The following is a 14,915-nucleotide window of genomic DNA, read 5'->3' as shown; positions in this document are numbered from 1 at the left end:
TAGTAATGTTTTGTCAGTCCTGTTTTGCTCTAGATTCTTGAAAGTAGCACAATCTAAATTAAAAAATAATTAACTGACTTAGATTTATAATAATTGATTCTGCTCTTCTAATTAATTCCGAGTAGTGTAGTTTTAATAAGCTTTTTTTTTTTTTTAATTTGTTTTGGAGCAAATGGGGTCGCCTCTATAAAGGAACAGCATGGATGTTGGCAGATACAAGCACCATATATATGTTTGTTGTTGTCAGTGACATTGTTTTTCATGATTTTACAACAGCTGTTGTACCAGTTGAAATTCTGAAGTCATACCAATCTCTCACTTGTTTCATTTTAATAAGCTTTCTTTTTCTTAAAACTACATTTAACCGGGCGACGCCTGTGGCTCAGTGAGTAGGGCACCAGCCCCATATACCGAGGGTGGTGGGTTCGAACTCGGCCCTGGCCAAACTGCAACAAAAAAATAGCCAGGTGTTGTGGCGGGCGCCTGTAGTCCCAGCTACTCAGGAGGCTGAGGCAAGAGAATTGCCTAAGCTCAAGAGCTGGAGATTGCTCTGAGCTGTGACACCACAGCACTCTACCCAGGGTGACAAAGTGAGACTCTGTCTCTAAAAAACAAACACAAACCAAGAAAACTACATTTAACCTATGAAAGGTGAGGAATGGTTGGGGGGTTCACATTTCTCAGGGGAGAAAAGTAGCCAGAGATTTCTAGGGGTGGGGTCACTTCGGCCCAGTCTCTGCATCTTTCTTTTCTATTCCAGGACAAAATAAAAGAAAATAGTGCTTATCATTTGCTTTTCTATAGACAAAGCCTAGAGTATAACAATGGTTTTCTGAATTTTAAATCTTTTCAATGTCACCCTGAAGGCTCTGATAGGGTTCTGGATGATGGGATAGATGTTTATAATGATGTGTCACCTGTCCTGTTCAACATTCAAATGAATTCTGATGCTCTATAAGATGCATTCACAACTTTTTCTGTTAACAAAAGGCCTAAAGAACAGCCTGATATGTGAGATAACATATTTCAAAGTAATAGTAGCATGGTATAATAAAAAGAATTTAGGACTGTGAGTGAGAGGTCCCAGGTCCCCCCTCTGTTGTTTCCTGGGTGTTTGCTCTTACATAAATCAGTTTACCTCTTTGAGATCCACTTTTCTAGTCTTTGAAATTATAAAATTATAGTAATATTTCCCTCATAGGGTTGTTGGTGGATCTCACATATCCATCTGCCAGAATGTGTGCCCCGAAGTCCTGTGTACATTTTAGAGGACTTGCTTGAATCTTGTCAGGCGGCAGCAGGAAGCCCAGATTGGTCAGATCTAAATAAATGGGGACAGCTGTAATATGGAAAAGAGGGGCAAACCGTAAAATTGCAGCTTAGAGAGCAGTCACACAGGTAGAGACCATGCCCTGGAGGCAGGAGAATGGGGGAAGAACTGAAGCTTTGAGAAAAAAGGCATTTGGTTTCCTTATTCCAAGAAATTAATTGCTTTCCAAAGTGAATTTTGGGTGTTCTTTCTGCTGCACTTGTGTAATATGCTAGATGGCCATGGTGCCCTTCCATTACCCTTTCAGAAGTTACCTAAAAGACGTTCCGGAAGCTGTCTCCGAGAGCCAGCATGTGGCCTATTCTCACTGTGAGTCGGGTGAGCAGGAGGCGGGAGGTGGGAGGTAGGAGGTGTCTGGGGCCATACAGTCAACCATCTCCCTTCTCCCTCCACTCCTCTTACCTGAGTAAGACTATTCCAGATTAAGACCTAGCAGGTTGGCTCAGTGCCTATAGCTCAGCGGCTAGGGTACCAGCCACATACATTGGAGCTGGTGGGTTCAAATCTAGCCTGGGCCTGCCAAACAATGACAACTACAACAAAAAAATGCCCGGGCATTGTGGTGGGCACCTGTAGTTACAGTTACTTGGGAGCTTGAGGCAAGAGAACCACTTAAGCCTAACCTCAAAGGTTGAAAGTTAGATTCAGCGCACAGGACTCTGCTCATCTCTAATGCTTTACCCCTTGAGGTAAAGCTGTGAGGTTGCTGTGAGCTGTGATGTTACAGCACTCTACCCAGGGCAACATAGACTCTGTCAAAAAAAAAAAAAAAAAAAAAAAGACCTAGCAGGTTATTTCTTCTGCTCAAGACAACTTTAGGTCCCTTCCAGAATTCCCAGAATTCTGGTCATAGGCTTAAGGGGCTTACACAAATTTGAGGCAGGAGATAAGAATGGGAATTATGAATTTCTTAGATTCTCATTTTAAAAAGGTATTGTGGATAATTATACAGAAAGTTGTATATCTTTATCGGGTACATGTGATGTTTTGATACAGGCACGCAATGTGAATTGATCAAGTCAGGACAGTTGGGACACCACCTCAGGAATCAGTCATTTCTTTGTGTTAGGATGATTTTCATTCTCTCTTTTAGTTATTTTTATTTATCTATTTATCTTTCAACTTGGATTTTAATTATGTATGTAAATACCAACATGAGAATGAAGAATTCTAAGGCTTGAACATCATCTCTAGGTGACAGGATTTCAGATTCGTTTGCTTGTAGGATGATATCATCCAAGACAACAGAGGCCTCGTATAGTTTTTCCTGATGAAGAAAGCCAGTTTAACACATTCAATACTGACTTCTCTTTCATTTTTCTGTAGAAATACTGATTTACTCTATGGAGTTTCCAGCGTTTACCTATATCTTTTGAAAGTTACCCTTCCACAAATCTTCTATGACTATGTATCCTCTTAAACCCCAGTCATATGATTTCTCTCCACTGACCTGGACCAATGCAATGGTTTGTAGAAGCTGGATAGAGGCAGCTAATCCCATGAAACCAGGTGGATACACCAGCTTCTTTACTTTTGAACCTGTAGCCAAAAGGAGTCCAACAAGGCCAGAAAAACTGATAACGCCAAGTCTTGGAAAGAGTGCAGGAGGTACATTTTGGAGATATTCATAGCTGTCTAACCCCCATTGAACCAGACTTTGTGTCTTGGGCTTGGTTTGGGGATATGTTTTCTGACACCGACTTGTATGTGGGTCGCAGCAATGTTGCTGCTGTGAGATGCTTTCCTCATGTTGGGTCTATGGGTTCTCCATATATTTGGATTGACCCTCAGGAACTGAGTAGAGTGAAAGGTCATTAATCTTCACTGAATTTGGGGGAGGTGAGTTCTTTCTCTGTGCTGCATAGACTTTGAAAGTGAGCAGGCTCAGGCTGGTTGGCCCATAGACCTCTGAATGACCTTGAACATGTCATTGGCAGTGGTAGCTCCAGCCTCTTTTAGTTATTTTAAAACATACCCTAATTTATTATTGATTGTAGTCACTTTCTTGTGCTATCAAATATTTATTTTATCTAATTATCTAACTACATTTAACCATTCCCATTTTATTCCCCTTTTCCACTGTGCTTCCCTCCCTCTGGTAATGATCATTCTACTCTTTGTCTCTATGAGATTAATTGTTTTTAATATTTAGCTCCCATATAAGAATGAGAACTTGCAAGATTTGTCTTTCTGTGCTTGGCTTATTTCACTTAATTAACATAAACATAATGTTCTCCAGTTCCATCCATGTTGTTGCAAATGGCAGGATTGCATTCTTTTTCATGGCTGTGTAATGTTCCATTGTGTATACGTACCACAATTTCTTTTTTTTTTTTTTTTTTTTTTTTGTAGAGACAGAGTCTCACTTTATGGCCCTCGGTAGAGTGCCGTGGCAGCACACAGCTCACAGCAACCTCCAACTCCTGGGCTTAAGCGATTCTCTTGCCTCAGCCTCCCAAGTAGCTGGGACTACAGGCGCCCGCCACAACGCCCGGCTATTTTTTTGGTTGCAGTTTGGCCGGGGCCGGGTTTGAACCCACCACCCTCGGTATATGGGGCCGGCGCCCTACTCACTGAGCCACAGGCGCCGCCCCACAATTTCTTTATTCCTTCATCCATTGATGAACACTTAGGTTGATTCCAAATCTTGGCTATTGTGAATAGTGTTGCAATAAACATGGGATGTGGATATCTTTTTTATTTTTAAGAACAGGGATAAGTTCTGAGAAAGATATCTTTTCAATATATGGAATTTTTTTCTTTTGGGTACATACCGAGTAGTGGGATTACTGAGTCATATGGTTGTTCTATTTTTAGTTTTTTGAGGCACCTCCATACTGTTCTCCATAGCGATTTCACAAATTTCCATTCCCACCCAAGAGTGTACTAGGGTTTCCTTTTCTTCACATCCTTACCAGCATTCATTATTGCCTGTCTTTATGATAAAAGCCATTTTAACTGGAGTACAATAATATCTCACTATAGTTCTTATTGGTTATTTGTATGTCTTTTTTTGAGAAATGTCTATTCAAATCTTTTGCTCATTTTAAATTGGAGTATTTGATTTTTTCCTCTTTAGATGCTGGAGCTTGTTATATATTCTAGTTATTAATCCCATATCCACAGATTAATTTCCAAATATTTTCTCTTACTCTGTGGGCTGCTTCATCTCTTTGTTGATTGTTTCCTTTATTGTCTGGAAGCTTTTCAGCTTGATGTGGTTCTGAGAGTCCAATTTTGCTGTGGTTGCCTGTGCTTTGCAGGTATTACTCAAGAAGTCCTTGCCCAGACCAATGTCCTGAAGCATTTCCCTAATGTTTTCTTTTAGTAGTTTTGTGTCTCAGATTTAAGTTTTTAATCATTTTGATTTGATTTTTGTATAGAGCGAGAGATAAGGGTTTAATTTAGTTCTTCTGTTACTGGATATCATTTTTTCCAGTGTCATTTATTGACGAGACTGTCCTTTTCCCACTGTTATGTTCTTGACACCTTTGTTGAAGATAAATTAATAATAAGTGTGTGAATTTATTTCTGGGTTCTTTATTCTGTTCCATTGGTCCATGTATCTGCTTTTATGTCAGTACTGTGCTATTTTGGTTACTGCAGCTCTGTAGTATAATTCAAAGTTGGGTAATGTGATTCCTCTAGTTTTTTTTTTTTCTTTTTGCTCAGGATGGCTTTGGCTATTCAGGGGCTTTTGTAGTTCTCTATATATTTTATTTCTGTAAGAATGTCACTGGTATTTTGATGGGAATTGCATTAAATTCGTAGATTGCTTTGAAGAGTATGGACGTTTTAACAATATTGATTTTTTTCAATCCATGAGCACAGACTATTTTTCCATTTTTTAGTGTTCTTTTCTATTTTTTCCATAAGTGTTCATCAGGCCACTTTTCTGGCTTCAGCAACAGCTTTAGTCCTGTCTGAATCCCCACCTGTGCTTCTCTCAGCTAAGATCTGGTCAGTAGGAGGTTCATACATACCACATCACTGATTTATATGAAATATTTTGTACACTTCTTTTTTTTTTTGAGACTGAGTCTTACTTTGTCACCTTGGGTAGAGTGCCTTGGCATCAGAGGTCACAGCAACCTCAAACTCTTGGGCTCAAGTGATCCTCTTACCTAGCCTCCCAAGTACCTGGGACTATAGGCTCCTGCCACAATGCCTGGCTATTTTTTGTTTTTAGAGACAGGCTCTTGCTCTGGCTCAGGCTGGTCTCAAACTCTTGAGCACAAGTGATCCACCTGCCTCAGTTTCCCAGAGTGCTAGGATTACAGGCATGAGCCACCATGTTTGGCCTACACTTCTGAAATATTCTGCAAAATGCTTGGTCTCAGGGTGTGCTAGGTCTGCTCCTTCTCTCTCTGTGTGTGCTATCAGAATTCTATTCATGGGGAGTGATGGGAGGCATCATGTTCTTTCTTGTTGGGAGTAAGAATCGAAGACACCTTCCTACTAGGCAGAAATAGAGAGGCCTTCATTCTCACTGTGTAACCACATTGAACATTCTCTAGTAGCTACAGATCATTGAGCTACATAAACATTTAATGCCTCCAACACTGACTTTTATTTTAATCAGATTAAGTCAGAAGCAACTTCTTTGCATTGCGTTAACTTCTGCATTCAGATTGTATTTAGTATATCTGTATTCCAGTGTTCCGTAAGGCTTCCCAATCTTTGATAGGATCCTTTGATAGGACCAGTCATGCATCTCCAGAGAAAGCTGAGTTATTTGATTATGGGGAGGGCAGCAGCAGCAGGGCTGAGGGTCTCCCACACAGGTAGGCATCAGTGTCGCTTGCAAAAAATGTAGTGTGCAAAGTAGCTGGTCACCTGAATTTTGCTGTGAAGTTCACATACTGAGTTTGCGTCTTCCTCTTTTCTGTTCCAGTGGGAGGCTGGATCTTTTCCAATCCAGATGGAGTGTGTCCAGCAGGAAATGCCAACTACCAGTATGCTGCCCCTCTGCCTCTGCCTGCTCCCCACCCGCACCACAGCTGCGAGCACTACTCAGGCCTCCGAGGACACCGGCAGGCTCCCTACCCTTCTGCTTACATGCACAGGAACCATTCTCCCTCAGGTGTGTGATTCTGCTAATTAAACTCTTGGGGTATGGGCTGTGGTGGGGTAGGGTAGGGAGGAGAAGTGAATAAACAGCTAGTTAAAGAAGTATCTGAAGATGGAACCCCTTCCATTTAATATACATAGATACTATTATTGTATACTATTATTTTTATGTTTATTATCATTTTGTATATTGATATTTGATGATCTGGCTATAACAGTCTTAGGATTTTGTATGGTGTTTTGTAATTATGTCATGAAACACTTAGTCTTCTGGTTTCCAATGGGTGTGAAAGGCTGGGTGCTGATGTACTGAGCACTTTCAGGCTGATCTCTAAAGACCAAGTCAAGTTGAGAGGGTCTACATCACTTAGTCCATTGCCTTCTGTGGGCCTTTTCTACCACTGCATTCCTAGCTCAGTACTGGGAACACTTGGCCCAGTGTTGGGGAAGTATGAGAAAGGTTTCTGGGAAGCTGATTATTGTATGGTTAGGCCTTAGTTTGACTGAGCTGGAGGCATGCAAACCCAACCTTAAAAATTTTTGCCATCTGATTTTTTTTTTTTTTTAAGTTGGTGCTATTATCTGTGTGTCCTTTTTCTCACTGACTACTGCCTTGTCTACCTTGGCCTTGTGGAAGCATCCTAGACCTTGCTCAGTTCTGATATAATAAGGCTATGTCTTCTTAGGAGAAAGGAGAAGTGAAAACAAAGGTTAATTTTTCATTAAATTATCCATGCAACAGATATTTATTTATTTATTTTAGAGACAGAGTCTTACTTTGTCGCCCTCGGTAGAATGCTGTAGCATCACAGCTCACAGCAACCTCCAACTCTTGGGCTTAAGCGATTTTCTTGCCTCAGCCTTCCAAGTAGCTGGGACAACAGCTGTTGTTGTTGTTGCAGTTTGGCCGGGGCCGGGTTCAAACCTGCCACCCTCCATATATGAGGTTGGCATCCTATTCACTGAGCCAAAGGCACTTCCTGCAACAAATATTTATTGAGGATCAACTGCATGCCATGTTTTGTTTCAGGCAGATAAACACAATGGACAAATTCTCTACCTTTACAGAGATCTATATCCATATGAAGAGATTGACACTAAAACAAGTAAATTCATGGCATGGGAGATGGTGAAGAGTAGTTAGGTTCCTGCCTGCTTTCCTGAAGGACAGCCTGAGCACTGCATGTGTAGAGGGCTTTTCTGGTCCCCAGCTACTGTCACTGTGTTCCTTAGCCTGCTGCTCCCGGCAACCTCAACAGCTGCTGCCAGGAGGGGAGAAGACGTAGCCTCATTATATCAGAACTGGGCAGTGTCTCCCTTGCTTTCCTGGTTCTTTCCTGTGATCAGCGCTCAGATCGTGTGGTCTGAGTACTTGTGCTGCACAGCTTCTTCCCCGAAGGAGCACAGACCTACCCAAATACATAAATGATTATTCACAATACAAGGTGGTGAGCTCTAATGCGGTCCATGGACCTGTGGCATCACCTGGAAACTTGTTAGAAACAGAGCCTCTCAGGCTGTACTCCTGAATCAGAGTCTGGATTTTAACAAGATGCCCAGGAGATTCACATGCTCAGTAAAGTTTGAAAAGCAGTTTATAGAACATACTAGCCAAGGTGCCATGGGAATGAAGGAAAAAGAACAGCTGTGATGCCTGCTGGGGCAGCTGCCCAGAGGGGCTGACATTTAAACTGAGCCTTGCAGAGTAACAGCAAAGGACAGAGGGGATCGGGCAGAGGACATGCCATGCCACATAGGCAGTGGTCCCGGGAGCGCGGGTAGACGCTGAAGGGTAGGAGAGCCGGTTGTACAGAAGCAGATTGGGAGCAGAGTGTGGGGGAGGGGGTAGGAGGAAGTGCAAGCCTAAGGCTGAAGAGGCTGAAGTGCCAGATAATGACAAGGAGCAGCCTGACCGGGCGTCTCGCTCCACTGTAGCCTTCAGCATGCTGCTATCACAAAATATCTGAGACTCCGTAATTTATAAACAACAAAGACTTATTTCCTTATCGTTCTGGAGGCAGGTGTAAGCTCAGGGTGCCAGCATCTGGGAAGGGGCTTCTTGTTGCATCACAATATGGCAGGAGGCCTCCCATGGTCAAGAGACGAGGGGGAGAAGGCCTGAACCTTCTATAAGGAGCCCACTCCCACAATACTGCCATTGATTTACTTATGACGGCAGAGACCTCATGGCCTAATAATCTCCTGAAGGTCCCGTGTCTCCACATTGTTACACTCGGGACTAAGTTTCAAACACATGAGCTTTGGGGGACACATTCGAACTATTGGAAGAGGGACACACATTGGAATCTTCCTCCTCTTCCTTTCTCTCTTTCTCTTTTCCTCTCTTATATTCCCCATTTTACTGGGTATAATGTATACTTTTGTGCCCAACATTTTTAGGGGAAAATAAGGTTGTGCATTTTATGTGGGTAGCACTAAACCTGTATCTACCATATTTTTCCCTGTAGAAATGCTCCTGTGTATGATGCATGCCCACATTTTTGGCCCAAACTTTCAGGAAAATGCCCCTCAAGAAAGTGGCTGGCTCTCCACTGGGGGAGAGACATCTGGGGAGGACTAACACTCCCCTGGCAAATAAGCAGATCCCACCACCCTCCTGAAGCTGCTCACTCTGTGAATTCTGCCCCTTCCCTTTCTCCCAGGAGCCCTTTCGTCCCTGCCACATCGAGGGCTATGGCCAAGATAGCTACACATGTGGCCAGCAGGGCAGGAGCTTCTGAGGATGCTCAGCCTATTGGCAGCCAGAAGGTTCTCTGGGGCCTGCGGGGGGCTCCTGGTCCTCTCTGCATGGGCTCCCCAATTCCACCACTGTCCCCTTCCCTGATCTCCATGCTCACTGGAGGCCACTCTGGCCTACTCCCAGGTTCCCAGAAAATAAGCCCGCTGGGGTTCTTAATGAAGTGGCCTTGGCCATGTTCCCACCAATGGACACTGGTAGGAATAGAAAATGAGAGGATTTGGGGACCAGGGTGGGCCAGGAGGGGTCAGCTGGGTGAGGCTGGCTGCTCAGGTTGTTCAGACACCCTCTGACCTGCCACCCAGGCTCACTCCTGGCTTCTGTGCAGCAGCCCAGCTCTATGCCTTGAGCCTCTTGTGAGAGAAGGAGGCACCACTGCACGGCCACTTCTGCTCTCCTTTAAAAACTTAAAATGAAAGACTTTTTTTCCTGAAAGTTTGGGCCGAAAAGGTGGGAGTGCATTATACATGGGAGTGCATAATACATGGCAAAATGTGGTGTGTGTATATTATTTATGCAAATAAGATTTAAAGAAATAGAAGACATTATTCTCCCTCCCCCAGAAAAAGTCTATATGTTTAAGATATACAACATGACACATGCATAGTCTAATGATCACTACAGCCAGGCAAATTAACGTGGCCATCTTCTCACATAGTTACCTTATGTTTTAAAATGGTGAGAGCACCTGAAATCAACTCTCTTTGCAAATTTCTAGTATCCTGTACAATATTATTGACGATAGCCTTCATGCTCTGGATTCATACTCCAGACTTACTCAGCCTACGTAATTGCAACTTTGTATGCTTTGACTAATATCTCATTTCACTCACCTCTTTATCACTGTAAGCTTCTGTGTATTCAACTTTCATTCTTAGATTCCACACACAAGTGAGATCATCCAGTCTTTTTTTAGGAGAAACATTATTTATTTATTTATTTATTTATTTTTTGGCCGGGGCTGGGTTTGAACCCGTCACTTCCAGTTTATGGGGCTGGTGCCCTACTCCTTTGAGCCACAGGCACCGCCCATCCAGTCTTTTTCTTTCTGTGAGACGACACTATTATTGGGCCCTTTAAATCTACTTGGAACTGCTGAGAAGAATAAGGTCCTGGACCTCAGAAATCTCCTCTGGCACGCTGGTTCCCTTAGGCTTATCTTGAGGGGAGGCTGCTAAGGTCTTTTCTTAAAGGGGAGGGAAGGTGGCCTCTATGTCACAAAGGGCAGATCATCCTGTCTCTCTGAGCCTACTCTATAAAATAAAGGTGAGAAATTGTGAAGACTGAACTATGCATGATATCTGACATATGGTTGCCATTCGATAAACCTAAGTGCTTTCCTCTTTTTTTGTTTCCCTGAGAAAATACTAATAAACTATGGGTCCCTGTAGTACAAGCCATGGTTGTATTTCCCCCTAGGGTGATGTCATTAGTCACCATGTTTATGTACCTGTGCCATCAACTCCACTGTTGTTATTTCCCCTAAGTGAATTTGATAGAAAGCTCAAGCAATAATCTGCAAGTTTTCTCGGGACCTGACAGCTGGACTTCCTTGTCCTCCACCCCCCATGGCAGCATCCTGTCTGTGCCCCATACCAATGGACCGGTCAATCCAGGGCCTAGGTAAGATCAACACCAGCAACTTATTCATTGGTCTTGGGTGTTACTTCAGCACTGGGAACTGAAGTTCATTCCTTTTCCTAGGGTTAGTTGGTCTGATCCTTTGTCCCAACTTACAAGCCCCTAGGAAGTGAAGGTGACAACAGAATGGCAGAGGTGGTGGCAGAGCACCGGCCTGTTCAGTCATGTACTCTTTCTTTGGTAGCTTGGCATTTTATATTTTTAGAGGGAAAAGACATCAAAAAATACTTTAAACTGCGGTGGTAGCAAATGGATACTGACCATTGGGGAATCGAAGAGGAAACGTGTAAATATTTGGTGAGAACTCAGACCTTTGGTTTTCCATGTTCTCATAAGTCTCCTGTCCTATAAGGAGGACAGCAGGAGCCTGGCCCACAGGCCTGGGGAGAGAGCTAAGTGTAGCACATAGGACCGATGGTATAATCTCCCCACCAGATATCTGCATTTAGTTCTGATTTCTGAAAATCTCTGTGGTGGAGGGGAGGGAAAGAGAAGGCACCTTGCAGTCTGACAGACATGGCTTTGAGTCTGTCAGTTCTACCTCCTGTACTGACTTTGGGCAATTTTTTTCACCTTACTGTGTTTTAGATTTCCTGTCTGTAACATGGAACTAGTAGGAGCTGCTCCATAGAGTTACAGAGAGCATTAAGATAAGAAAATGCAGTAACATGCTTTGTAAATGGCAGCTATTCCATTCAGTGTGGATGAGCAGAATTTTGAGAAGGTCCGAAAGGGACTCGAAATTAAAATATGGGAGTTGGGGAAATTTCAGATGACTTGAGATTTGTGGGTCCAAAGGAAGTGAGGAGATTGAGATGACCTTTAGTCTTCAGCAGTGGATCTCACACTTTAATGTGTTGGAATCACCCGGGGATGTTGTTAAAATGCAGAATCTGATTAGTAGGTCTGGGTGGGTCCTGCGAGTCTGCGTTTCTAACAAGCTCCCAGGTGTTGCTGATGTCCTCATGGCCTGCCAGGGTCTAGTGCTGAGCTAGCCAATGCAGGAGCCACTGGAAATGCGGCTGGTCCAAACTGAGACATGCTATGAATATAATGCACACACAGAATTTTGAAGACTTAGTATGAAACAAAGAATAAAAATCTCAGCAATCCTATGCATGGAGTTCTGCATGAATACAAAAGCTTTGCTAAAGATTACGGTCTCCTGGGAAGCTTTCAAAAATCCTGAAACCCAGACTGCACACCAGACCAGTTAAATCAGAATTTCTGTGGGTGGGACCCAGGCACCAGTATTCGTTTTTAAAATTCATTAAGTGGTTGCAGTGTGCAGCCAAGTTTGTGAACCAGTGCTGTAGAATAGAGAGGGCAGTGAAAGTGGTCCGAGTCCCTAGGCTTTCTGCCAAGGACTGGAGCTGACAGGAGCCCAGGGACAGAGGACTTCGTTATAACCATTTACGGAGTGCTATCTGCTAGGCACTGTTTACTCATCTCATTTAATCCTCATAACAATCTCTGTAAGATACGTGCAATTATCACTCTAAATCTTGAAATGAGAAAAATGACACCCAGAGATATTACACAATTTGGCCAATGTCACAGAACTAGTAAGTGGTAGAGCTGGGACTCAAACCCAGGTCTTCTGACTGCACGAGAGGCTGCTGATGGTGCCACATGGTTTCCCTGAGCCAGCAAGGGAGTGCATGAGCGGATCACAAGGTGCAAATCCCTGCCTTGCCCATTGTCTACAAGGGACACCGGAGAAATGCCACTGTGTCCGTTGCTAGCAGCGGGGTCAGCACCAGCATCCACGTCTCAGCACACCTACTTTTATCCTCATTTCAAGGTATCTCCCCGCTTCTGTTGGCTCTTCTGCAGAAGTGGAGCTGGTTTGTGCAGAGATAGAAATCAAGCAGTGGCCAGGCACCCTCGTCCAACCTGCGCCCTTCTCAGCACCATCTAGGCGCTTGTCAGGTGCCACCCAACATTCCCCTCCTCTCTCTCTGTCTCTGCAGCCCCTATCCGTGCCTGGTGACCATCAGCAACGGTGGCGGGGGCCCGGTCGGGCCAGGTGCCGAGGTGCACGCCAGTACCCCGGGAGCGTTCCTCCTTGGAAGCCCAGCTGTGACCTCGACCCCCTCTGTGCTCTCTTCCCAAACCCCCACTTCGGCTGGCGTGGAGGTTCTCGGGGAGCCCTCGCTGACTAGCATCGCCGTGTCCACCTGGACAGCAGTGGCCTCGCATCCCTTCTCGGGCTGGGGTGGACCAGGTGGGGGTGGGCGCCATTCTCCTTCCTTGGGCAGTTAGGCGGAATCCTGGTATCCTCCGTAGCCGAGACCCTTCTTTGTGTAGCACTTAGAAACCCCATCTCCTGATGTCCGTGGGTCAGCCTGCAGGGTCCTCCTTCCCAGGGTGCTGGAGGGAGGAGGGTGGGTTGTACCCCAAGTCCCACTGGAGATGGTTTAGTTTGGATGATGCTAATCACATCACTTGCGTCTCTCCACCGTTTCCTTTTGCAGCTTATCCTTGCCGTGCTTAGATGCAGAAGCTCACTGAGTGCATTCCTTTTGCCCTGCCCCTTACTCTCAAATAGTTCTGGAAAGCCTCACTTCCTTTTCTGCCGAGGGAGTAGAAAGCTGTTAGGTGAGCTCAGAGTTTTCCTAGTTAAGGGCACTGCTCCCAAGTCAAGTTGTCCCAAGGTATGCACAGGGATTTGGTTCCAGGAAAGACTCCTGGAGGCACCCAAACCAGCTACACAAGTCCCACAGCTGGCCCTGTATGTGGCATATGAAAAGTCAGCCTTCCATATACATGGCTTCTGTACCACAAAGACTGTGTTTTCAATCTGTGTTTGGCTGAGAAAAACCCACATGTAAGTGGACGCTCACAGTGCAAATCTGGGTTGTTCAAAGGTCAACTGTGTATGTGGCCACAGGGCCCAGGTTGGTTTCTGCTCTGAGATCAAGGGAGGATGTGAGTTCATAAGGTAAGGTTAACCAAAAGGATCAAGGTAATTACATATTATAATATGTATCAACTCACATAATTGAGGAAATAAGGTCGGGTCACTCCCTTGCTCAGAAACCTTCAATGGATCACCAGTGCCTATAGAATGAAGTCACATCTCCTCCACCATCTGGCCTCAACCCCCTTCCTCTGCTTTAGCTCTTTCTGTTACTCTTTTGGCATCCCAGGTTTTGGTCAAGTCGGCCCCCTCTGTTCTCTGAACACTCATTGCACGTCCCCAGCCTAACCTCACCTGAAGTGTCCTTCTCTCTCTAGTTCCACTGTGTGAACCTTCCCCACCTCCCGGGGCCAGGCTGAGATGCTGTTGCCTGCAGTAAGCATCTGGTTGGCCGAGGTCTACCTGGCTTTTCCCTGCTCCCTCTCTGGCTCTGTGTTCACCTCCACCACAGGGCCCCACTTCTGCCTTGTATTTTTATTACCTGTGAGTGTGTCTCTCTCCCACTAGACTGTAAGCTGCCTGAGGGTGGAGCCTAGCCTTCTTTCCTCTGTACCCCACAGCTCCTGGTACTGTGCCTTGCCTGTCATCAGTGTCTAATAAACATTGACTGAGTTGAACTGGTGTGCAGTATGTGTGTGCTACAAGAATGGGTTGGAGGGGCTAGGGGGCAGAACTCAGAGACACGTCCCCAGGACATAGAGCGTGTCAGGTGGGAGCCAGGAACACACCGGTGTTGCCCTGGCTCCTCATCTGGGGCTCAACCGATTCTCAGTGATTGATGATGACCCACAGAGACCAGGTGCTAGAGCTGTCATTCCCCCACATGGGTCCTTGGGTCCCCTGCCCTGGGATCACCAAAACACCTGACAGAAATACAGATTTCTGGGCATACCCCCATACCTGTTGGATCAGAATCTTTGGGGCTGGAGTCCAGGAATCTGCATTCAAACAAGTATGGCAAGTGATGGTCAAGCAGCAAGGTTTGGAAATTATTTGCTTCGAATAGAGAAACTGCCCTGGGAACCTCATTTCAAGTGAGTTTCCACCTCTGCCCCAGGCGAAGTCATCACTGTAAACTATGAGCAAAATCACTACTTCATTAGTTTCCCTTTTTCTTTCCTACCCACTGTTGGAGGAGCTAATAACCACAGGAGTGAGGCGGACAGACCTGGGTGATGGGCAGTTCCCCACAC

The 14,915-nt window shown here is 44.8% G+C and overlaps 1 protein-coding gene across 1 annotated transcript in view; it reads left to right on the top strand.

The window, feature by feature from the left end:
• Positions 1 to 14,312, top strand: part of TBX19 (T-box transcription factor 19) — a 34,832-nt gene extending 20,520 nt beyond the window's left edge. The window contains exons 5-8 of the mRNA XM_053605988.1: positions 1,578 to 1,639; positions 6,225 to 6,413; positions 10,646 to 10,781; positions 12,773 to 14,312. Of these exons, the coding sequence (XP_053461963.1) occupies positions 1,578 to 1,639; positions 6,225 to 6,413; positions 10,646 to 10,781; positions 12,773 to 13,064 (679 nt within the window). The 3' untranslated portion in view covers positions 13,065 to 14,312. The remainder of the gene's footprint in view (positions 1 to 1,577; positions 1,640 to 6,224; positions 6,414 to 10,645; positions 10,782 to 12,772) is intronic.
• Positions 14,313 to 14,915: the final 603 nt, after the last annotated feature.

This window comes from Nycticebus coucang, chromosome 10 (assembly GCF_027406575.1).
Source record: "Nycticebus coucang isolate mNycCou1 chromosome 10, mNycCou1.pri, whole genome shotgun sequence".
In the NCBI taxonomy this organism is placed as follows: Eukaryota; Metazoa; Chordata; class Mammalia; order Primates; family Lorisidae; genus Nycticebus; species Nycticebus coucang.
This window is presented reverse-complemented; position numbering and strand designations above follow the sequence as displayed.